This window comes from Urocampus carinirostris, chromosome 15 (genome assembly GCF_059441175.1).
Source record: "Urocampus carinirostris isolate Australia breed hairy pipefish chromosome 15, RoL_Ucar_1.0, whole genome shotgun sequence".
NCBI lineage: Eukaryota > Metazoa > Chordata > Actinopteri > Syngnathiformes > Syngnathidae > Urocampus > Urocampus carinirostris.
In genome coordinates, this window is record NC_142363.1 from 8,766,575 (window position 1) to 8,793,186 (window position 26,612).

A 26,612-nucleotide genomic window follows, 5' to 3' on the forward strand; every position below is an offset into this window, starting at 1 on the left:
GCAAAAAAGAAAGACAGTGAGAAATTGACAAGAGGGAGAGACAGGGTGAAAAGAAAGATAACAAAAAGAGAAGTAAAGAGAAATAGTGAAAGGAACAGAGAGAAAGAAGAGAGACAAAGAGAGAGAGACAGTAAAAAGGGGAAGAAAGTGATAGTGAGAAAGAAGAAGAAAGTGAGAAAAAAGAAGGAAAGACCTAAAAAGAAGAAAAACAGTGAGAAAGGGACATAAGAGAATGCTCTTCCCCCTGAGATTCGATCTGCAACCTCAGGGGAAATGTTTAAATCTAAGCTTAAAACACACTTCTATTCTATAGCATATGAATAACCTATATTTTATGTTGACAATATCTGTGTATTACCTGTCCCCATGTAGGTTTTAGATCAGGGGATGGTGTCATAATAGTCTGTGGGTTGCAATGATCTGTGGTCTGTGCAGCCCTTTGAGACTCTTTGTGATTAAGGGCTATACAAATAAACATGACTTTACTCTCCAAAAAGTCAAAATACGTTTGCTTTTATGGCTCTTTGTATCAAAACGATCCCGACCCCTGCTGTAAAAGAAATCTGCGTGATTATCATTTCATCTCCGAGGCATATGTACCTATATCTGGCTCGCAAGCCATAGGTTCCCGACCCCAGCACTACAACAAGGAAAACAACATGGAAGGGGTCATGGATGAAAAATTCCATTTGTTATATTGAGCAAAACGAACAAGAAACATTGATCCTCTCACATGCATCACATTAGGCATTAAACAGGTGGACGCACAAATACATCCTATATTTCATACAATAGGCCAAACTTGATCACAAATGCGCTGTTAAGGTCACCTCTTGTGAATGATTCCAGACAGATAAATGGAGAAGATTTTGTCCCCTACAGATTTAATGTCTTTGTGGTAGGAAGTCACAGGTCCACTGTTGGCATCAGTTTTCTCTAAACGGAAAGACAGTCAACAAATTGTATAAATCCAATCATGTATGCGAAAAACACAATTTTTTAGGGTAAAAAAAAACTAGGGCTGCAACTAACGTTTAATTTAAAAATAAATGCATCGGTCAATAATCTTTTTTTCGATTCACATTTGTAATTTCCTCTTCTATTCAAATATTAAAAATTTGGACGGATGAGAACATAATGCATAAAACAACAGAATAATCAATAGTATAAGGCTGCAACTTACGATTAATTTCATGATCGTAATAATCCGTCGATTATTTTTCGATGAATCAGACTTCTAACTTCCCTTCTATGTATTCAAATGTTGACATTTCGGACATACAAGACGAGTGCACAAAATAAAATATTCTTTGATATAAAACAATTTAAAAAATGTATAGGTGTTCGTCAATTATCTATCCACTCAGTCGCTTTACTTCCACATCCTCTCACATTTAGTGACCCTATAACTAGGGTTTGCGAGACCTTTGGGTCTCCCGCCCCCCTTTCTTTGCCTTGCTGTCTCTTAGGGAGTAGAGATAGAGAGGAGGGGATTCCCAGTCCCCTCGCTCCATCCACTTTTGTCGCCTCTTTCGAAAGGCAGCGGACCGCAGTGGGAGAATTCTCATACATCCCAGAGGGAGAGGGCCCCTCACCACAGGACATTGCAGGACGTAACTTGATACTGTAATACAAAATGGATAGAAATGTATGCTATACACTTGCAATTATGTAAGATACTTTTTTCCTACCACGGATCAGATTAAATTTGGACTTATCATACAAATGTTTAAATCTAAACTTAAAACTCACTTCTACTCCATAGCATATGAATAACCTACTCTTCTCGTCGGCTGAAAAATAGTCTGTGTAATAATCTGTGAAGCCCTTTGAGACTCTTCGTGATTTAGGGCTATACAAATAAAAATGACTTGACTTGACAATACATTTCAGTTATGTAGATTTTTTTATCCACAAAAAAGTAAATAATCAAAAATGTAAACAAACCCTTTTCAAAATGTTGTCAACAAATTTGTTTTTGGGGCTTCAATTTTGGAATATGATAAACATTGCCAATATAAAAATGATATATGCTCAAGAATTTGCCCCTTGAGGTTAAACATCTCAAGTCAAGTCATGTTTATTTGTGACGCCCTTAATCACAAAGAGTCTTAAAGGGCTGAAGAAACCACAGACAATTGCTAACTACAGACTATCACACCATCCCCTGATCTAAAACCTACATGAGGGCAAGGAAAACTCAGAAACCGCACATGAGGTAAATCCCCCTTCCAGGATGACCAGGCTGCAACGGATGTTGCAATGACAAACAATACAGAGTGTATTGTAAGTGTAATGACTAAAGTAAAAGTAACACACTTTTAACACATTAGCTAATAAAATGTAAAATCCTGCAAATTTAGTCTAACATACTTAAAAAGAAATAAATATTAAAATGTAGATAAAACAACTGAAAAGAAATATAGTAGATGTTAGTAAATAATTAGGTGATTTCAAGGATTATTTTTCTTATTTTGTTAAACAAATAAATATGTCAAAGTGTCCTTGGGCACGACACTGAATCCCTAATGCCCCCAATAAGCAGGTAGGCGCCTTGCATGGCTGCATGGCCGCTATTGGTGTGTGAGTGTGTGTGTGAATGGGTAAGTGTGAAGCATATTGTAAAGCGCTTTGGGAGGTCTTCATTGACTTGAAAAGCGCGAATTAAATGCAGAGCATTTACCATTTAAAATATAGGAGGCAATAATATATTTATTACGGCCTATTTTAGGGATTGTTTACAGAATTTACTAGTCGAGTAAAAAATCCAGTGAAGTAAAAGAAAAATATACCTAAAAAAATTATATGTAAATGGACAACATTTTTTTCAGTCTTGATTCTGAAATAAAAAACATTTGTCATTGTTTTTTTTTTTTTTTTTTTTTTTTTACTAAATTTATTTTATACTTATTTTCTGATTGTTTTTTTCTGTATTTTTGTCTGTTCCCTTGAGTATTTTAAACTTTTTTTTGTAAATGATGTGGTAACAAAAACATTTAAGATAGCTATTTTTATAAAAACTGTCTTGGGGCCCTCTACCGGACCAAAGCGGTGCTACAATTCCCAGCGTGACACCGAAATGATGTGCACTCTAATTTGCATAGATTTAACGTTCTTGGTGGCTCATAAATCACGCAATCTAATTAGTTGCCAACGCTTTTTATCATCGATTTTAATCAATTTTGTTGGTTCGTTGTTGCAGCACTACTGTTTTGTCAAAAAGCCTAACAAAATCAATAATACATATAAATGCATGCCTTACAAGGCAAGGATGTAACATACTTTTTTTTTTTATAACATGCAAAAAAAAAAAACAACATCAGAGGAGAATGCAAGTACGTTGTCAGATGTCTTCTCATTGTACATTGGATGTTTTTATACAGCACTATAAGGGTTGCATTTGGTATTCTGAAGGATGCCATTTTACTTTGGATTTGGATCAAGACCAGCGTTTCTCAACTGGTGAGTCGGGACCCAAAAGTGGGCCGTGGACCCGTTTAGGAAAAAAAATGCTAAGGGTCATTTACAATAGATACAACTCAAGGCAGGTTAAATTGAAGACTTTAAGACTTTTTAAATTCCTTTTAAAATAAAATTTAAGACCTCTGTTTACCATTATCGCTCACAAATCTGAATCTGTGTGTGGAGTTGGTAAGGGGCTTCTGACTTCCTCAAAGATCGCCAACATTTTGCATCCACCCTTCAAAAAGTATTAGCATCTTCATAATTAGAACTCTGTATATCATAATTCAGAACCGTTTCTACTGTCTTTTGAGATAAGTTTGCCTAATAAGGAGGAAATGATACGGCTATGCCATCAGGAATACCAAGTAAAGAGTGGATTTCATTTTCAACCCTTTAATAATCGATTTTATCGATTCGTTGTTGCAGCCCGGGAAAAAAAATAACTCATAATGCCCAAATCTTACATTTGTCCTGGCCAAGAGTGACATCTACCAGTTTGGTGATGATGTCGGAATGTGTGGGGTGAAATGTCAAACCATCCACCTCCATTGCCAGGTTAGCAGTTTTTCCACTCCGAATGCCAAAATCCATTAAAGTTGCCAAGATGGACTCCTCCTAGGTTCACAAAGAGATTCAGTTCTATAGATTCAAAGAGATGTTCAGAAACGAGCTTCTTTTACGTAACCTTTTCCACTGACGGTAGATTAGCCAGCCTGTCTTGCAAATATTTGGGCTTGTGGTGATCCACTCCAAGGCCTTTATTGAGATATCTCTGGTGGACAGGGCAGATGTTAAGAAGGTAGAGTCCACAGGCGACGGCGTACCCTCCCCAGTTGGAAACCCCTGAAATATATTCACAGTTCCTCTATTTTAGTGTCACTAAAGGTATTCCCATTTTTTTTAAACATGCAATATTTGAGGAAACAGTACATGGTATTTGCAAAAAATATATCTATTTTTATTTTGTATTGCATTCTGAAGACAGCATGTCTTGTTTTTGTCCTCCTGAACTCCGACACCGTACATCAATTAGCCAGTCGCCATATTGTTTTGAGTTAATTAGGTGGAGAAGTTGCAAGTGCTTTATGTAAAGTTTTAGTAGCTTAAGGGGAGTATGCATAGGCATTGTGTAACAGGTGAATGCAGTGATGGTACAACAGAGGGTTGGCAACCGAAAGAGGACTAACTGGCAAAAAAAAACACACGGAAAGACACTAACAGGGGGATAACCAGGACCTATAAACGAAAGGCGACCGCAGCCTCGGCAGAATAATGCATCCCTCAAAACAAGAACAAACAGGCTCAGAGACACCGTTCCCTCCACTTAATTGGTCACTCACTTCTGGATTCTATTTTCACCCTGACAGCTGTTGTGACTTGTCTCGATTCCCCAGCGTCTATTCGTGCTATCACTGTGCTTAGTCCCCTTGGTTCCTTACTAGTTTGCGATTGTTGTGGAAATGTGTGAGTGTACCTTAGATTTTTATGTACATGTAGAGGTGAATACATGACTTCATGCAGTCTGCTTTACATTGCTTGGGCAAATATTGATAAGTGGAAAAAAAAGGGAACGTGATGCCAATAAATCTAAACCTGCAGTAATGGCGTAGTCGGCAGCCACATCGCATGCAATCAGATCCCCCTTTGGCATCAGGCTCTTGACTTTGTCCTTGACTTTACCCATGCCCAACTCATTTCCACCATCACCGATCCCTGCACAGGAGAAGATCTGCTTAGCACACAGGAACATGGCTTGACACATGGCCCAAAAATAAAATCTCCATTTTACTAGTCAGTCTTAATGATCCCAATTTGAATTCATTTTACACAATCACCTTGCCTGAAATATTCATTTAAAGGATTTATTGATTGAAAAGTAAATATAAAAAATAAATATATATGTAAATTATACACACTGTCCGTTTGAAACCAGGGGTGTCAAACTCATTTGAGATCGAGGGCCACTGTGTAGGACAAAAATATCTCGGTGGTCGGACTAGTGGATGAAAGAGAAAGAGAGAAAGGGGAAAAAAAGAGGAAGAAAAAAGAAAGACAAAAAATTGAGGAAAAGAGGAAGAAAGAGAAAAAGAGAAATAGAGACAAAGAAAGGGAGAAAACTAAAAAGAGAAGGAGAAAGCGAGAAAGAAAGACAAAGACAGAAAGATATAGATTGAGAAAGGAGTGAGAGCAAAGAGTCAAAGGAAAAGAAAGGGAGAAAAAGACGAAGAGAGAGAGGAGGGAGAAAGAAAGAGAAAAGGAAAAAGAAAGGACAACAAGCAGAGAAAGATGAAGAGGAAAATAGAAAAGGGAGAGAGTGAGAGGTAGATTGAGAGAGGGAGAGAGAGAAGAAATAGAGAGGGACAGAGAAAGAGAAAGAAAAAAGAGAGAAAGAAACATTGAAAGAGACATGAAACAGAGAGAGAAGAGAATCAGGAAAAAAATAAGAGAAATAGGGAAATAAATAAAACTCTGGCGCCTGGCTTTGGCCACATCCAGTGGACATATATTAAACTGCGAGTCATTTTTCTCTTTTGCTTCTCTCCGCATTGTGTCATGAGCTGGACCACACGTTTGACATCCGCACTTGAAACGAATTCTTGGGCCTGCAAACATGTCTCCCTGTTTCATTTTAATGTATTGTAGAAAATTTCATTGTATAACGATTGTAAAAAAAGTGAAGGTTACTACATCACCTCACGTATCACGGCTTATTTCTAGAACGTAAATCCGGTGAAAAATGCGGGATTACTCTACATCACCAAAATGGTTGAGAATTGCTGATCTGAAGAAGTAAGGATAAAAGTCAAAAAGCTACTGCTTCACACAGCTTCTTTTTCCCTATTACTGCTCACCCACACATAACAATAGTCGAGGGAAATGGCTTTCTGTGAACATAATGAAAGGGATTGAGTATTTGAGTTCACCTCATGACAAATCAAAGTTGTGTTCATTCTTTTATTTTTTTTTATTTTACATCAAACATTCCGGAGAAGCGGGCAAACTTTTCTCGCAGTCGAACATTAGCAAGTTCAGTCCTGGTCAAAGTTAATCCTTCACAAGCAAGGTAATCTTTTCCTAACTGTCACGTTTTTTAGCTACCCTATCAGTTGAAACTCAGTATGTATTTTAAATTAGTTAATGTATTTTTGGGGGGGAGGGGCGCGTCTTGATCAAATCCTTGTTGACTAAAAGAGAGACAGAGAGAGAGAACAATTGAAACCCAGTATGTATTTTAAATTAGTTCATGTGTCTTTTTTTGGGGCGTGGGGGGCGCCGTGATCAAATCCCTGTTGACTGAAAGAGAGAGCCAACGAGAGAGAGAGAGAGAGAGATAGCACAAATTGCTATTCAACTGACTCAAATGCTGCATAGAAAATTTCAAATTCTTTCAACTTCATTTGAAGCCAGAGTAATAGTTACTTTCCCTGTTAACTCGTTACTTTTACTATCAAGAAATTCCGTTACCAACTCAGATACTTTTTGAAAGAAGTAGTGAGTAACTATAACTGCCTACTATTTTAACACTAGTTGTCGTAGGTAATAATTGTGCAACCCCCCCAATGCATTTGATACCCCCTGAGACATGGCCCTGCTCGTACCTATCGTTGTAATTCCTGGGATTTTTGCAGCCGCGAGAAACAGATCGTCAATTGGATCCACAAGTTGCTTGATGTTAATTCCTCTCATGTTGTAGTAGTTTCCATCAGCAGCTCGCCCGCTGCGCTCTATCGCCACCAGGTGGTCATATCTGGTATAGCAGAATAACTTTAATGATTGACACAAGCGCTAATTGTTAACGTGTGGCCCTAAAAAGTGTGAATATATCTGTTAAGTCCTGACTCGCTTTGTCTCGACATGGTTTGGTGCCCTTGGCAGCTTGACTGACCTTGGCTTTGCTGGGTCTCCTTGGTGACACAAAAAGTGAAGCTCAGAGTTGGGAGAAGAACTCTTGTTGTATACGACAAGTGGAATTGAGGATTTTAGGACACCTAAAACATAAACAATAATAGATAATATAATAATAAGAAATCTCAAATACAACAATCTAAATCCAGTGGAGACTGACTCTTTTCTACACGAATGGGACTGGGAGGGCTTGTGAATAACGATTAAGTGCATATTTGATCACCATTGAAAAACTACGACAAATATATAACATCAGCAATATATAGGGCAGAGGACAACCTTTTTCAAGCTGAGAGCTACCTTTTGTAGCTAATAGCGCAAAAAGGCACCCAGTTTGATATACCTTTCTAAAACAACAACTTATCATGTTATCATTATGTTGTTACCAGGTTAATATTGGAAGAATGGTTAAATAAACTCAGTCAATCCTTAAAAATAATTTTACCAGAAAATCACAATGACCCAACACTGATGAGCTATTTTCACAACAGCAACTTGGCTGTCATTAGGGGGCAGTCTGGTGCCCACGGGCACCACGTTGGACACCCCTGGTATATAAATAAACCACAATCATTTTTTTTCTTGGGCGTAGGCGTAACCCTTGCAAAAAGAGCTCATTACATTAGGGATCGGCCAAAATGGTTTTTCGGGGCCGAGACCGATTATTGGTATAAAGACAAGGTCAATAACCCATATTCGGAGCCAATTTTACAGGGAAGCAAATTAGGGTTAGCACCAACTTTTATTAAGGTACGTAAAACCTTAAATATCTCCCTCTCTCTCAACGGAGCTGAAAAGTGTGAGCACTCCTGTTTTTGAGCCAGTTTGACGAACTAATGTTATGGTAACAGCTAATTACTACGCTTTGATTGACAAACTAGTGTTACAATAAGAACTAATATCAATGTTACCTGAACGTGCTTCCTAAAACGAGTCTTTTTACGCTTTATCTCTTAATCACACACATGCTTTTCTACCAAAGCACGGACTCTCTATATTATCAGCGGGTTGATTCCAGTCTGCAGCGTTTGGAGTCCATAAAGCTTTTGATTCAGAGGCTCTGCCCCCGGTCAAGAATTGGCTCGGCTTCAGAGCAAACCTCTCTCCTGCTCCTCTAACATAGTTTAAATATATTTAATTGGCCGGTCGAATGGAAAAAAAAAAAGGCCGATACCAATATCCGTCAAATTCTCAAATATTGATGCCGATAATCGGCCCGCCTGACAATTAGTCGGCCGCTATATTACACGTGTGCTATCATGTTGTCAAACGTAAGATTTCTCGTGGGGCACCATTTCCTGTGGTGTGTCTTGGGCAACTACAGCCCGGTGGCGCCCATCCCACTCCAGGCCAACATATATTTCCACCCGATCTCGAACCAGGGACCTTTCGCCTATTACAGGCAAAAATAAATTGTGCTCTAATAAAGCTGGACCCCTTAACTCTTACCCTTCTTTACAGCTTCCTCGATAATCTTCTGATTCATCTGCAAGGCTCTTCTGTCAGTCACCATTGTAACCTTCTTGCCAAGAGAAAGCAGCATGGTTGCCATAGCAATGGCTCCCGGTGGGCCATCCGTCTCATCAGGAGGACTGAAGGTGAGAAGAGTCAAAGTTTCAGAAGATATGGAGCAACGATCCTGCCGTATGAAGAAATAAACACCTACAAATATATAAATAAGAAATAAATTAGAACATTTATAAATCATGTAATACCTAAATACGTTTATGACATTCATGCATTTTGTTATTCATTTCCGTATTTATTTTGACGTTTTATTATGTCATGTATTTTCTCACAAAAAAAATAAAATGAGGGGGAGGGTCAAACTGGCTGAGCTTTTCACCTATTGGCCAATCGGTATAGTTTTGTTCATCGCTGATCAACTGATAAGTGAAAAGCTCAGGCAACTGAGCTGCCTCATTTGAATAATGTCTACAGAGTCCTGTACCTGTGCATGTAGTGTGTGGGGAAGCCCGTTGTTATGGCAACAGATGACGCATGAGAGAGTGCCAGACAGGAACGGAGAAGTTCATCTTGAATAAACAAAGCTTTGATGCCCCGTTGACCTGTTGGTGAATGTCAAAAGTGATCATGATCGCTTTTGTTTATTGAACCTTTGGAAGTGACGTTGGCAGAATGAGAGCCATGGCGGATGGCAAGAAGCACCCTAGTGTACAGCATTTGAGCTAGAACAAATATCGAAAACCATGACAGAAGAATATAACCACGACTTTTTACGATAGTGATTTCTTGCTGTGCTGTGGGTTGCGCTAACCAGCAAGGTTCGAAGCCTGATTGGGCATTTCATCGTACCCCTTTAGATGAAGACAGAAGTTGGCAATTTCTATCTACAATCAAACTGAGAGACTGATGGCAACCCTCAAGTATTTCAGGATTTGTAGCGAACATTTTTACAAGGTACGTTTGATGTGTTTCTGAGCAATTTTATATCGAGTAGGTACAGGTCACGTCAAAGACACTCAATATAGCTACCAGTTAATTTATCTTGTGCTAACTAGCTAACGTCTAGTGCCGTTGCCATTTCTCACTATGTAAGCAGGCTGCTTTTTTTGCGATTAACTGGCGATTCAAAACAGTTATTTTCCGAATATCACATGGATGGAAAAGTGTTGTGGTCTACCATAAACAAAATTACCTGTCAAATTATCAACGGATAAAACAGCAGACAAACGTTCAGAAGATAGGCTAAAGTGTCATTTCGCCAAAATAAATATTTTCAACATGCTCAAAAGTGATTTCGAATGCAAACGCCTCATGCTTTACCATTCAACTACCATTTTCACAAAACTTAGATACAAAGACGTTTTAGTAAAGTTTGCGCGAGAGGGACAGTTCACACTGGGGGTGCATTTTTTTTTTTTTTTTTTCAAAAGAGCAGTAACGCTTACCAGCTACCAAGAACTGGTAAGCATCCAGACTTTTCAAGCTTTCAGATCAGCGCCAGTGTATGGGGATACTCCATTTACGATATAATGTTGCAGATGGACTGAAGCCAGGCAGACTGGAAGATTTCATTACATTTGTGAATAAGTCAGGAGGAAGACTGTATGGGTCGATAGCTAGCCCTGCTAATGCTATCCTGTTTCTCTAAATAGTGCTCTTTGTGCTTTCCAACAAGGTGAGCCATCTCAACAGCTGCACAGTATTTGTTCGACTAGTCCAGGGGTCAGCAACCTTTTCGGTGCGGAGTGCCACTTTCAAATGTCCTTGTAACTCAGTGTGCCACACCAAGATTAATGACTCGCACAACATTTTTTAATATCCAACAGAGCTGTCATTTTACACCAATCCAAATATCTCAGTAGCCTAGATGGTAAGGCGCCCGCTTTGAGACTGGGAGGTCGGTGGTTCGCGCCCCGGCCGAGTCATTCCTAAGACTTAAAAAGTGGTCGGCGGCGCCCTCTGTTGGCTGCGGCTGCATCGGCTCGCTACAACGGGTCAGGTGCAATCGACATTTCGTATTGTGTACATTGTTACACAGAATGACAATACAAGGAAATTATTATTATTATTAAATTATTATTATTATATACAACATGGATAGACATTTTAATCGTATAAGTGTTTTTCAAGCCTTTTTGAGACAAGGTACACTTTTATTTATAAAAAAGTTCCGTGGCACACCGTCGGTCGAAAATGTTTGAAAATGAAGTTATGTCAAATATTTTACTGTACTACCACATAAGCAGATAATTACTGTATAAAAAGAAGAAAATAATACATAAAATAAAAAAGAATGATGTGCTTTATATGCTTTGCTATTCAGTGAGCAATTTGTTAGATAGCTTCAGTGGTGGTGTTTTTAGCAGCGACAGAGATTTTTAGGGTCTGTGTTTGTTTGCTAACTGGACACAGCGCGTTTTAATGTCTCCACCTTGAATTCATGTTCATGTTTCGTCTCGTAATGACGTTTAACACTTGATGCGCGAGGTACAACGCTCTCAAGGCATAATGCACAAAACAGCAGTCATTTTTTTTTGCACAAAGCCCCAGTCATCTGTCCACGCTGGCTGGAAAGAACGAGATGTTTTCGCTCGAGGAGCCGTCATGATTCGTTCATTTATCGCGCGCGCGTGTTTCATAAACAGTACCTGGGTCTTCTCCTATGATGGCATCCAGCTGGCTGATCTTCGCCACTGTCCCCTGAGACACCAGACTGTACAACAAGGGATTCTGGGAGATCTGGAAGGAAAGGCATGCATCTCCAGGTTGTTTGTGGGTGGGACTGACAGACTCAAGGGCAGAATCATGTACGTCAGTCAGGAACATGCAGCCCGGTGAGTGGCTGAATGCCACGGATGGCTCTGAAAATTAACTCAATTAAACGCTTTACAACACTCAATACTCAGTACAGTGCTACCTTTTTATACAAGCACTTCAAAAGATTTTCGAGACACGAGTTTTGCAACAAAACATTTTTCTAACCATACGGAAGAAAATCCTGACCTGTTTACGGCCATACCATCCTGAGAAGGCCCAATTTCAGGAAGTTAAGCAGGGTTGGGCCTTGTTAGTCTTCAGAATGGGAGACTGCCTGGAAATACCAAGTGCTGTAAATAGGTCATTTGGCGCACGCTCTGCTGCGACAGCATTGACCGAACCCTCCGGTACAGTCGGTGAAAATTAATTTTCCAATAATGTTATTGTTATTATTACTATTAGTTTTATTATTATCATTATTATTAAATCGGGGTCAAGAGAGGTCCCAGAGACTAGCACTAGAGACCGCTCAAGACCGTTCACTACTCGTGACTGCTCACTGCCAGCATCAGCTCGTTCAGTTTCCGCATACAAACTATTACAGGCAAAAATTGTGCTCTAAAAATGTTTTGTGTGTACGTCCATTAAAGGTACAGAAAATTTCATTTTTAGTGTACAGTAAGTGCTTACGTATCATCAACAATCTATCGATCTCGTGCAAGTAAACCTCCGCCAATTTCTTCCCTTATTAATGGTTGCAAATCCTTCTTATTAAGCGATATTAAATCTTGCAAACACAACGCGCCACCTATTTAAGCGTGGCAAGACAGACTATGACAACATTAGCAATCTAGGATGACTTTGTAGTCTGCTGCCGGTGACTAAAAATTGTTATAAGGTGTACATGATTCAAAATGATCAACAAAATGTATAAACTACTGGGAAAATGTTCGTACACCCTTTTCAAGACCAAACTCAAGCACTTTTCAAGCACTTTCAAGGCCAACTTTTCAATTTTTCCAGTACGCTCAATAAAAAAATCCAGCGCCAATCAACAGGACGTTTTTTGGTGGTTGACTTTGATAAAAAATAAGTCACTATCTTGGTGTTAGCTCACTCTTTATGCTATTTTGACCTGTTCCTATCTATGTATGTATGATCTACTATATTTTTCTGACAATTGGTTGCTATAAAATGACATTAATTCTGCATTTTGCTTCAACAGTAAACATGCAGCTCGGCTACGTCACAAACTCAGAAAGGGCTCACTGTAATGATTAAGTTCAACACGATAGACAAAAAAAGAAAGTACAGTACGAATAAAAACAGAAAAATTAGCCAAATTTGGACTCATTTTAATGATATTGAATGCTCCAAAGCAGAGTGCTGGTCATTTTAAGACCCCTTTTTACCCTTATTTAAAAGTGTGGTCTATTGAGTCAGACTGCCAGGAAACTAGACAATGGGAATAATTTCAAGTATTTTTGAGCACTTTACCCAAAATTTAAAGATTGTCCTGAACTTGAAAACACACCATTAAAATTCAAGCATTTCCAAGAATTTCAAGCACCAGTACATACCCTGAATATTAGCAATCTACGATGACTGCTGTCTACAACCAGCGACCGAGACGATCCGGTTCAGAGCCAAAATGGACACGGCGTACACGTTTGAAAAGATCAAAAAAACGTAGAAATTACGGGGAACTTGCATAATTTGAAAGGTATGCGATCTGTCACTCTTCCTTGCAAACACACTCACATTCCTGCGCACCACACGCAAACCTTCATTACGGCGACTGCTTCCAGGGTAAGTGGTCATAATGAACTCACATTTTATTTTGTTAATATCTTATTTATCAGATTCCTGGATTTTATGTTTAATGTATAGTTGAATATGTTTTTAGTGATCAGGAAGATGTGTTAGATAGCTATTGACTATTCACTTTGATGCTTTCGGGAGCTCAGAAACGGAGCAAGTAGCTCTGAATTATTTTACAATCCGGAAAATGTGCTCTTTACACCAGCAATACGAGCTATGAGCAAGATTTTGGAACTAATTAGGCTTGTATGAAGGGTTACCACTGTACAGTTAGAAGTCTTGTCTTGAAAAGGAACACTGACTGCCGCTGGCCACTGCTTCGATGGCAGTCACTCCGCATGCCCAGAAGACTGGTACATCACCAGGCTGTAGATCAACTTGATCCCCATAATCTGGGCTGGACAGGTCTTTTATGCCAAGGTAAGCTTTAAAAAGAAGTGCATAAATTAATAGCGTGAATGTATTTTCCAGACATAAGGTGCACCGGATAATAAGGTGCATGTACTGTAATTGAGACAACAGTATGCGGTACTGTTATGGTATGCATTAATGCAAAGATTGATTAGTCCATAAACACTTAACACTAGATCATTAGTGGTACAGATGACATACAAAAAGGAATTATAGCTTATGCCACTATCACCTTTTTTACTCACGTTGCAAGTAACATTTTCATCGTGCATTCTGATAAACAGTTTTCTCCACTTCTTCACCTGTGATCCAATAACGGTGCAGTTTAATTAGTATCTATGCGTACGTAAAAGAGCTTGTACAGAATTTCCTTCGACTGATTTTCTGTTTTCTCCATTTCCTAACATTTATTGGCGAAGTGGTGAGACTGTTTAACATATCAGAATGTACTATGACTTTTCAAAAAGCGGGCCAGATTTGGTAAATTAAAATTATGTGAAGGCCTACTATTCAGCCTGGCATTCTTAACAGACTTGAATGGATTTGCCCTATGCGAAAGGTTCGCAGTGCTTGGCGATTGCTGTTGCGACTTCATAGCTCACCTTTGTAATATTTTGATTTTTTTTTCCTAGCAGGGTCTTGTAAATAAGTGCTCCCGTGCCATTAAAACCGCTTCCAGTTGCTTCACCTTTTCATAGCTTTCGTTTCTAGCTAACTTCATGTAGTCTGCATGTTTTGTCTGCCATGTTTTAGACCGACTCAGTTGTTTGAGATTTCAATTTTTACGTGTCCTGGAAGCGGCGGCCCTCACAGTTAACCTTCCTTTTTTTATTTACAGCCATGGTGGAAATGGCGTGGGCTAAAATTCTCACAGAAAGCTAAGGGCAAGGTGGCAAAAGGGCTACTGCCACCATCTGGTTAAATGCTGAATTTGTTTTGTACAAATGTATTTTATACTGCGGTCATCATTACTGGCGGGCCACATATTAATTTGATAAATGAGGCCACGGGCCAGTAAAAATTTGATCACGGGCCGTAACTCGGCCCCAGAACGGACTATGCAAATCAGTGTTTCTGGCACTGTGAGTGAAAATACTGGGATCCCTAGTGATCGAGTGGTACACGTGACATGTATACAATGTGTTGCATACAATGTGATGTGTTTTTTTGTCAGATGTTTATTGATTGATCAATCATTGCACAAACACGTGCCGTAAAGTCTTGAGTGGTAGTGCATACCTAAATATACTGTATGCACTACCAATCTTCATCACCAAATTCTCAGGTATATAAGGGGCACAGAGTTAAAAGGTGCACTTCCAAATGTATGGCAATATTGGGGGTTTTAGGTGCGCCTTATAGCCTAGAAATTACGGTATTTAAAAAAAAGTGCTATTTCCAGAAAACATCTATGGTACCTGCGTCCCCAATGTGCACAGGGGCGCCATGTGCCTGCGGGTTCAGGCTGGTGGCCTGGACTGCGGCATCCAGCATGGAAGCCGGAACTGGACGCATGCTCACCACCAGCGGGCAACTAAACAAGCCGACTCCAACACAGGAAACAGCAGTCTGCAAACGCAAAATGTAATAAGTGTAATTGCAGCAACTCGCAAGCAAAGAAAGCAGGTCGCCATTTCTTATCAGTTACCATTAAGAATTTCTAAGGTGGGGCTGGCAGGTTTTATAATCTGGCCTGCTAAAAAGAGTTAAAATATAATGACAATATATTATATTATATTATATTATATTATATTATTATATATATATATATATATATATATATATATATATATATATATATATATATATATATATATATATATATATATATATATATATATACTGTATATAAATGAATGAAGTACTTATAAAAATAAAATGTTTTGGGTATAGTGTCTACTTCAAAAACACTATTGATAATACTGAATCAAAATATTAATACAGTAATACTTCAAAATAACTACCACAGAAAAACTACCAAAAATGTTACAGAAATACTACAAAAATCATATTACAGAAATACCACTACAGTATTATTATGAATAACACCCCAACAGTAATTCCTGTTCTACAAAAACTGGAGAAATACTGCAATATATTGCCATAGATATATTACAAAATGACTCCACAATTATAAACATACTACAGAAGTACTAACAAATAAAACTACTGTAATACTACAGATATACTATAGAAATAGTAAAACAAGTACAAAGATATCACAAAAATAAAAGAACAGAAATACTACAAAATTACAACAGTGATGCTATAAAATATTGCAAAAGACAATATTAAATTTAGTGCTTAAAACAGGGACATATAGTATTAAATATAGTAACTAAAATACAAAAAAACTATAATACAAAAAAATTACTACAGAAATACTACAAATATCCCATTATAGAAATACTACGAAAATACAAATACAGCAATACAACTGAAATACTGCTGCAGAAAAACTAAATATTACCACAGTAATATTACAAAAATACCAAAAAATATATATCATAAACATACCACAAAAGTATGGTACTAAAAATACAACTACATTGGAAATAGTACAAACATACTAAAGTAATGCTACAAAAATATTCCAAGAACATAATTTAATCTCTGTCCTAAAGTCTCATACCTTGTACATGCTGACGTTTTTGCCTTGCTCCACGTTCCTGACAACCACTCCAGCTTTTTTCAGGCTGCCCTCAAAGCCAAAGCTGCAGCCCAGATAGAAACTGACCATTTCTGACCACTTGACACTCGGCCATCCATTTCTAAAAACAAGAAAAGGTTCAGAAATATAGTCCTACATTCAGCAAGAACAGTTAGATGTCACGTGTACCACTCGATCACTAGGGATCCCAGTATTTTCACTCACAGTGCCAGAGTTCTTTTGTAAGTGTGTAACAAATAAAGTCAAACCAAAAAACCATGGATGTAATTACCTTCGCCGCAGTGGGCGAGAGGGAGGGAGGAACGTGCTGTGTTGCATAGCTCTTCCCACCCCTACCGCTCACCTAATAAAATAGTTTTGTGTGCTTGGCTAGAATTTATGGTTAATTCCTGTTTGTTGTGTGGGTTTTTATCATAAAGTGTTTCAACAGGGAACATACATTATTTAATGAGCTTTGATATAAAGCATTCTTTAGCGATGTACAGCCAAAATAGGGTCTGTAGGAGTGACACCTCGATAGTAAACTGTAGGTAAAACTGTGCCGAACTTTAAGTGAGAATAGAGTAACTGTGGCTATGCAAAGTTTGACTTACATAGGGCTTATCAGAAATGGAATGTTTTGGAGGAATTTAAACAAGTACTATTTCATCACCAAGCCATATGTGCTCATGAAAAGAGCCATATACGGCCCGCGAGCCGTAGGCACTCATAAAAAGAGCCATACGTTCCTGACCCGTGCTGTAGGAGGTGGTTTCCGCTGTAATGGACCAAATTGCATTTACTTGTCATCGGTTTTCGAGGATTAAAGGAAACTTCAGCGACCAGACATTAACGGAGATGACGCAGAAAGAGCAGTGTAGTGTTTTTAGAGAAAACCTCCACTGCTGTTCATTTCAGATGTCTATATTCTGGAATTGATTTGCGGAGGAAAAAGTAAAAATAAAGTGGGTACGATGTAAATATTGAATAATGTATTGTCAAACCTACCATTACGCTAAGTTATATGAATTTTTAGAGGGGCAAAAACATTGACTAATTTCTCCTTTATACAAGAGTCCTAAACGTTTCTAGACGTCACCGTGGTCTATTATTTTTAGAGCGCATGCGTTGTGGAAAGGCTCCCTGTTTTCCTCAGAAAAGAAAAGGAAGAAGCCGCACTGTATTTAAAGCTATAATGTTTAAAATTAAGTCAAACAGGAAAGACTTGTAGTCCGAAAGTTAAGGTTATCAAAATGCTGTTAATGCGTTTCTATGTTTAGGGGTACCTGAGTGAACTGCTGTAGTTTAGCAGGCTGGAGACAGTTTTGACCAAAGTACCATCTTCATACACTCGGTACCTTGAAATGTCGGTCCTGTGAACAAAGGAAGAAGAGATAAAATTTGATTTTACATTGGAGCTGTGCATTGAATCAAATTATTTTAATTATTACTAACTACTTTACATGCTTGTTGAGCATTAGCCATGAATGTTAATTTACTGAACACAGGGTTTGCAAACCTTTTTCATGAGCATTCTTTTTAAGGACTTTCTAAGCCAATTTTCCGATTCCTCCAGTATTATTAAAAAAAGAATCCGGTGTGAATCATGCATTTTCAAGAGCCACAAATATATTTGCAATTTCTTATGCAAATTTTGATATTGAGTGTCCATTTTTCAAGACATATGATTTTTAAATAATGAGTAAATTGAGTAAATCTATTTTCGTCTCTATAGAAGTGCAAGGTAAAAGTGACAATAAAATGTAACTTACATTTTCAGTTGTAGAAAGTTCTTCTCATTTCAATTTACCACTGGGAAACGCTACCTCAATTTTTTGCACTTTTCATAATGCCCTGTTTAGGTGTAGCATGCACCTGTCCTCTTGGGCACAACTCATAGGGGGCAATGAAACTTCATAAGACAATGTACAGTATTACAAAATAAATCAAGCTTTTAGGGGGATATGTCCTATGCCAGGGCAGCACAGCGGCGCAGTGGTGAGCGCGTGTGCGGCACAGTTCTTAAGTCATGAGATCGAACCTTCCTGTGTAGCGTTTGCATGTTCTCCCGTGCTTGCACTGGTTTCCTCCGGGCACTCCAGTTTCCTCCCACATTCCCTAAAACGTACATGTCAGGTTAATTGGCCATTCCAAATTGTCCCTAGGTGTGAATGAGCGAGTAAGTTGTCTGTCTCTGTCTGCCCTACGACTGGATAGCAACCGGTTCAGCGGCATTAGCTCAGGTGGTCGAGCACTTGTCTTGGGATCAAAAGGTCACAGGTTCGATTCCAGGCTCCTCCGTCTTATACTTCAAAGTGTCTTCGGGCGAGACACTGAATCCCTAATGTCCCTGATAGCTGACGCTGCTATCAGTTAGTGTGTAAAAGTGTGAAGCACATCGTAAAGCGTTTTGGGAGGTCTTAAATGACTTGAAAAGTGCAATATAAATGCATACCATTTATTTATTCATTCAGGGTGTACCCTTCCCACCGCCCGAAGATAGCTGGGATGGGCTCGAGCACCCCCGTGACCTTACTGAGGATAAGCGGTGCAGATAATGAATGAATGTCCTATGCCCATATAACTACAGAACTACATTTTCTATACGCCTCCAAAAATGAGTTGAAACGGCAAAGATAGGCTGGCACCAACCTTGCCAATTTAAGAAAAATGTCTAGCATTGAATGAGTTAATAGAAAAAAATATGAAACTAAACATTTAATGACACCTCAAACAACACGCCCCACCGTTAAGTAGCATATGTCCAAGCAGTCAATGCATTACCTGATGTCAGCATCTTTTGCCAGAGGGGGGCAGGAGGTCTCACCCGGTTGGCTACAGTAGAGGAGTGGCAGAGGTGCAGGATTCATACCACAAAACACCTCAAAGTCTTCGGCTAGATGTTTGGGCATGATGACCACGTTTGCCTGCTGGTATCCTTCTCCCCCCCAAAAATTGAAAAATTAATACACAACATAAACAATGAAGACATTGCACTGATATAGAGACAAAAACAATATTACATACAATGCACTACATGATGGGTGGGCAACTATTTGGAGTGGCGGGCCGCATTGGGTTAAAATAAAAAATGGCCAAGGGGCCTATCCCGGAGACCTATCCAAATGTGTTTGTTCGTGAATAAATATAAATGCAATCTACAAGTTATATTTCCTTATATAGGTTTGGTAAAAAAGTTCAATCAAATTGGTTTTGAAACACAATTAAAGCTAACTATTTTATTAGGTCGCTGTTTTAAGCACAAAATTTATTGTTAGGTTTTGTAGTATTTCTGTAGTTGTATTTTTGTTGTTGTATTTTTGTAGTGATTCTGCAGTTTTATTTTTTTTGTATATTTGTAGTATTTCTAGAGTAGTGTTATTTTAGTATTTTCATCATTCTAATTTTGTTATATTTCTGCAGTCAGATTTGAAAAGTACTCTGTAGTTTTTAATAGTATTCCTGTAGTATTTTGTTTTAGTCGTATTACTTTGGTATTTCCATAGTGTATTTTTTGTGGTATATTTGTAGTATTTTCTTAGTATTACTGTAGTTTTATTTTTGTCGTAGATCTTTTTTTTAGTAGTACCTTTTGTGTAAAATTTTTGTAGTAGTGTTTTGATGTTACATCTTTCAGGATGAGGCAGGGAATAAACTAACTGAGAACAAGAGGTCATGAATAGATGGACAGAATACTGCTCTAAACTCAACAACCACCCAAAAAGGAAGACCCTGAGCCTGGACAGACAAAGAGCAGGCAGGCTTCAGGCAGGGAAGGATCACCAACAAAACACATTTTTAATGTGTGTATCGATGTGAGGTATATATTAACTTTAAAAGTTAATTTAATTTGGAAAACAGCACCTGAGATTGGGGACTCCCTGAACTTGTTTTGTTGTTTTTTTTTACTCAAAGTTTAACATTATAGTTACGACAATTGACAGTCTTTATTCATTTACTAAAGGCTTTTCGGATCGATTTATTTGGACTGACTACAGTATTTAAATTTGTGCAAACTTATGATAAGTCGCACCCAACGTCCACCAGAATAGATATAACTACAAAGCTGAAGTTCTTACCATTTGCCAGTCCAGATGTGGTTGTTATTCTGGAGTCTTCTTTCCTTATGAGCAGCCTTAATTCAGAAGGACTCAACTGATGTAGATCCGACACTGCCATTATCGAGAAAACACAGTTATAGGCCGATAATCAAGATGCAAGTTACAAAGCTCTGTGCAAAAAAAAAAACGTTCTTGTAATACAAGAACGAGTTTAACCAAGCAAAAATATTAGCTCAAAACGTGATCCTCAATGAGGCCCATCCCTGTTTCATATTCATTTTTTTCAGGCACCATATGATGGCATGCAGCCAAAAGAAAATGCAATTCTCCACTACAGTTACATTTTAAACAAATGTTTAATTGTCAAACCAAGCTAAAATGTAACCTACAATAAGTTAAAACGCCACTTGAGCTAGCACAGGGGTTGGTTGCCCAAGATGTTGAAAGAGCCATGTTAGACAAATTTTATACTAATATATATATATATATATATACTGGACTGTCTCAGAAAATTAGAATATTGTAATAAAGTTCTTTATTTTCTGTAATGCAATTAAAAAAAACAAAAATGTCATACATTCTGGATTCATTACACATCAACTGAACTATTTCAAGCCTTTTATTATTTTAATATTGCTGATTTTGGCTTACAGCTGAAAAAAAATCAAAAATCCTATCTCAAAATATTAGAATACTTCCTCAGACCAAGTAAAAAAATAATTTTATAACAGCAAAACTAAATCAAACATTAGAAATTGTCCATTGATGCACTCAGTACTTGGTTGGGAATCCTTTTGCACGGATTACTGCATCAATCCGGCGTGGCATGGAGGCAATCAGCCTGTGGCATTGCTGAGGTGTTATTGATGCCCAGGATGCTTCGATAGCGGCCTTCAGCTCATTTGCATTTGTAGGTCTGGTGTCTTTCATCTTCTTCTTAACTATACCCCACAAATTCTCGATGGAGTTCAGGTCAGGGGAATTAGCAGGCCAATCAAGGACAGTGATGCCATGGTCAGTGCACCAGTTACTGGTGGTTTTGGCACTGTGGGCAGGTGCCAGATCATGCTGGAAAATGAAATCCTCATCTCCATAGAGCTTTTCAGCAGATGGAAGCATGTAGTCCTCTAAAATCTCTTGGTACACAGTTGCATTTACTCTGGACTTGATGAAACACAGTGGACCAACACCAGCAGCTGACATGGCTCCCCAAACCATTGCTGACTGTGGGAACTTCACACTGGATTTCAAGCAACTTGGATTTTGCTCCTCTCCAGCCTTTCACCAGACTCTGGCGCCTTGACTTCCAAATGAATTGCAAAACTTGCTTTCGTCTGAAAAGAGGACTTTGGACCACTCTGCAACTGTCCAGTGCTTCTTCTCCATAGCCCAAGTCAGACGCTTCTTCCGTTGTCTTGAGTTCAGAAGTGGCTTGACCATGGGAATACGGCTATTGTAGCCCATTTCCCGGACACGTCTGTGAACTGTGGCTTTTGATACCTGGACTCCAGCTTCAGCCCACTGTCTTTGAAGCTCCCCCAAATTCAGGAAGCGGCTCTTCTTCACAATTTTGTTAAGGCTGCGGTCATCTCTCTTGGTTGTGCAGCGTTTCCGGCCACATTTTTCCCTTCCAACAGACTTTTTGTGGATATGCTTTGAAACTGCACTCTGTGAACAGCCTGCTCTTTGAGAAATTTCTTTTTGTGTCTTACCCTACTGATGGAGGGTATCAATGATGGTCCTCTGGACAGCAGACAGATCAGCAGTCTTCCCCATACTTGTGATTTAGTTTACTGAACCAAGCTGAGTGTTTTTAAGGCTCAGGAAACCCTCGCAAGGTGTTTCGAGTTAATTAGATGATTCAGGTGATTAGTTGAATAGCCTACTTGTATACTTTTTCATGATATTCTAATATTTTGAGATAGGATTTTTGAGTTTTCTTAAGCTGTAAGCCAAATTCAGCAATATTCAAATAATAAAAGGCTTGAAATAGTTCAGTTGATGTGTAATGAATCCAGAATGTATGACATTTTTGTTTTTTTAATTGCATTACAGAAAATAAAGAACTTTATCACAATATTCTAATTTTCTGAGACAGTCCAGTATATATATACGCACAGTGAAAAAAATAAGTGTTTGAACACCCTGCTATTTTGCTGTTCCTCCCACTTAGAAATCATGGAGGGGTCTGAAATTTTCATCGGAGGTGAATGTCCACTGTGAGAGGGATAAACTACAAATAAAAATGCAGAAATCACAATGCATGTTTTTTTAACAATTTATTCGTGTGAAACAGCTGCAAATAAGCATTTGAAAACTTGTGTATCATCTAGAATTCTGACCCCGAAAGATCTGGTAGTCCACCCATTAGAAGTCCACCTGCACTACTTGTGTCATCCTAAATCAGATGCACCCGCTTGAGGTCCTTAGCTGCATGAAGACACCTGTCCACCCCATAAAATCAGTAAGACTTTAACTTGTAACATGTCGAAGACCAAAGAGCTGTCGAAAGACACCAGAGACAAAATTGTACACCTCCACAAGGTTGGAAAGGACTACGGACCAATTGCCAAGTAGCTTGGTGAAAAAAGGTCCACAGTAGGTGCAATCATTAGAAAATGGAAGAAGCTAAACATGACGGTCAATCTCAACCGGAGTGGCCTCATGCAAGAAATCAGCTCGCGGGGTCTCAATGATTCTAAGAAAGGTGAGGAATCAGCCTGGGACTACACGACAGGAGTTAGTCAATGACCTGAAAAGAGCCACCATTTCCAAGGTTACCGTAGGTAATACACTAAGACATGATTTGAAATCATGCATGGCATGAACGGTTCCCTGCTTAAACCAGCACATGTCAAGGCCGATCTGCAGTTTGCATATGACCGTTTGGATGATACAGAGGAGTCATGGGAGAAAGTTTTTTGGGTCAGGTGAGACCAAAACAGAACTTTTTTTGTCAAAATTCCACAAAGAGTGTTTGGAGGAGGAAGAATGAAGAGTACACTACGAAGAACACCATCCCTACTCCGAAGCATGGGGGTGGTAGCATCATGTCTTGCGGGTGTTTTTCTGCACATGGGACAGTACGAGTGCACTGCATTAAAGAGAGGATGAGGTGTGGCCCATTCCCCCCCCCAAAAAAATCTAAATATCTTTGCTCTTTTGGTCAAAAAACTTCTCGACTCCTTTTCGAGAGCTTTGTAAAGATGGTTTACCTTTGCTAGAGACATGCCTGAAGAATCTTAAGGATAGCCTTGCCCCTTTGACAGCAGAGATCATTATTTACCTAAATACTGGAGAAGACAAATGAAATAGATGATTTATTTCCATCTTTATCACTCATGCAACGATACCTTTAGATGTCATTACACCTGCACAATTCAAAAGAAAATTGCAAGTTAAAAACAAGGTTTTGAAGTCATGCAAATTGTTTAGAGGTGCAAAACCAGTGTGTGATGAGTTATAAGTGTAATATTCGCAATTAAATCCAATGTGAGCATTGAACGAACATATTTCATTTTATAGCCAAAATACTTCCTCTATCATAAATGTATTATCCCCGTCGTCCTTACAGCGCATTTGTAGCGCAAGAGAAGGTAACGTTTTACACTTTGTGGATGGTAAATCCCAGAATAATGTGTCAATATGTTACTTTACTGCTTCTACAAAAGGTTAACCGAGGACACAAAAATACAAATTGTGGTTGCTTTTATCACCGCCATGTCGGTAGGGACGATGTTTCCATTTGGACATGAATTGACATTAAAAACGTATTCGTAATTTACTTATCATTTTACAAAGTTTCAATCTATGTATTTCAATTCCATAAAAACTCATTTGATAAAGAAAAAAGGAATTAAATGAATACCTCTCGGTTTACCTGTTAAATGTTAACCAAGTAAGTTTTGTTGTGAATATGTCACTTTTAGATTTCGTGTCCGTCTACAAGCGTGGAAAAATGCAGACACGACTTTGCCTCTTCTAGTTTAACGTCCTTGTAAGCGCGTGTTCGTTAAAAAGTAACGTTGATGATACGAATGAACAAATCGATAGAAAAACATATTTCAGCCTATGGACTTGAAACGTCAGGACAGCCGCCATCTTGTGTGTGTCCTTCCCCATACAGCTCAGGTTTTTTTCCTCATAGTATCATTGTCCCCTTTCCTGATGAAATCCCAGGAGTGCCATGATTAAATTAATAAGATAAAATACATATATAATAAAATAAATATACACACACACACTATATATATATATATATATATATATATATATATATATATATATATATATATATTAGTGTGTGTGTGTGTGTTTTCAAAATATATTTACAGTATTATACTTAACATTTGCAAAAACATTATAACTATATTGTGCAGGACTCAACTTCGGTACAGTATTGACTCTTCAGACAGATAAGAACTGCTTCCCACCCTCTATCTCCACTTTTTGCCTCTCTTGCTCTCCCCCCTTCTCCTTCAGCTTGAATACGATGATAAAACATTCCAGCTGATTTCACGAAAGAGCAGAACTTATACAAATGCAGTGTTGTAATGTCAGAAAATGATCAAACAATGTCAAACATGTGAATTGAATACTCAAATTACATTGATTTCTTTATCTCGAAGGGTTGGCGTTATCACGCATGTGTAAAGCAAAGGTCGCCTTGACAACTCCCCCTAAAGGGCCGACCAGAGAGGTGGGTGCTTGGTATTGATTGGTGTGACTTTAAGGGGGAATTTTATCATATTACAATAACGCCCACTTGCCTTAAGTTCTATCCACTGTAATGGTAAATGGTCTGCATTTATATAGCGCTTTTCAAGTCAATGAAGACCTCCCAAAGCGCTCTACAAGGTGCCTCGCACTTACCCATTTACACACACACTCACACACACACTCACACACCAATTGGGAGTCAGCCATGCAAGGCGCTGACTTGCTTATCGGGGGCATTAGGGATTCAGTGTCTTGCCCAAGTCAATGCTAATTTCTCCTAGTTCGTGAAAGCCAGCGAAGTTGCCAACCATGTCGTGTGTGTTTAAGTTGTGTCGTTCAATGCAGCTACTGAAATTAAAGCCTCATCATCCAGTCCAGCCTGAATGTGGATCCTTGGTGGGATGGGTACACCGCGGGTGCATTGGTGAAGTGACCCATGACTTCTATCAAGCTCGCCGAACCTGTGACTGTCCTACCTGCCACATCGCTTTATGCAGCCATTAGCTCACAGTATTTGAGGTTTCAGTTTACATGGGTAGCAAACATTAACGTGAAGCTAATCACTGCGCAGAGTGTCAAAGTGATTAAGCCAATATTATTTTTCTATCTAAAACAGGGGTGTCAAACTGATTTTAACTCGGGGGCCACACAATAGAACAAACATTCTCTCTAGGCCCGGACTTGTAGATTAGAGAGAAAGAGAGAAAAAAAGAGAGCAAGACATAAGTGAAAGAGAGGGAGAGAAAAGTAGAGAGGATGGCGCAAAGAAAGAGAAACGGAGAAAGAGAAAGAGAAACATCCGTCCGTTATGCCGTTCTCTGCACCCGCTTATACCACTGATTTTCAGACAGTAGGGTCGCGGGGGTGCTGGTGCCCATCCCAGCTATCTTCGGGCAGTGGGGAGGGGACAGCCTGAACTGGCTGCCAGCCATTCGCAGGGAACACCGAGACAGACAACCGTTCACTCGTTCATTCACACCGAGGGACAATTTAAACCAGCCAACCTGAAATGCATGTTTTAGGAATGAGGGGGGAAACCCGAGTGCCCGGAGGAAAACCAACGCAAACACGGGGAGAAAAGGGAAAATTGGGCAATTTCCTGCTGCACACTTGGCGGCACAATAGTTAAGAATTTATTTCAATTTTAAATTCCAGATGACCAAGTAGGAAGGTATTTGGCCACAAGGCGCAACATTTAAGTTGCTAAATCTACAATTTTTGTATTGAAACATATTTTTGGTTCATAACTTACCTAATAAATCATGTTTTATTGAACGAAGAATAGTGGGTGACGCTCAAGCACTATAGCAGTTTAACACGTTGTCTTCGAAAATAAAGTTTTGAGGGGGAAAAAC

At 38.8% G+C, this 26,612-nt stretch overlaps 1 protein-coding gene across 3 annotated transcripts; it reads right to left on the reverse strand.

Annotated features, from left to right (window-relative positions):
- Window positions 1-669: 669 nt before the first annotated feature.
- On the reverse strand, window positions 670-26,586 carry dglucy (D-glutamate cyclase). 3 transcript variants are annotated; one of them, XM_088354903.1, is made up of 17 exons: window positions 26,510-26,586; window positions 23,754-23,831; window positions 20,557-20,649; window positions 19,262-19,415; window positions 17,764-17,850; window positions 16,460-16,598; window positions 15,246-15,396; window positions 13,719-13,841; window positions 11,487-11,699; window positions 9,323-9,440; window positions 8,821-8,963; window positions 7,352-7,454; window positions 7,065-7,213; window positions 5,059-5,178; window positions 4,151-4,308; window positions 3,930-4,080; window positions 670-936 (listed from the first exon to the last, which is right to left on the reverse strand). In XM_088354903.1, coding segments are annotated over exons 2-17 (1,968 nt in total). In that variant the 5' UTR covers window positions 23,818-23,831; window positions 26,510-26,586; the 3' UTR covers window positions 670-934. The 3 variants fall into 3 exon arrangements, with proteins under 3 accessions (XP_088211029.1, XP_088211028.1, XP_088211030.1); XM_088354902.1 differs by lacking the exon at window positions 26,510-26,586 and adding an exon at window positions 24,419-24,560; XM_088354904.1 differs by lacking the exons at window positions 5,059-5,178; window positions 26,510-26,586 and adding an exon at window positions 24,419-24,560.
- Between the last annotated feature and the right edge of the window lie 26 nt (window positions 26,587-26,612).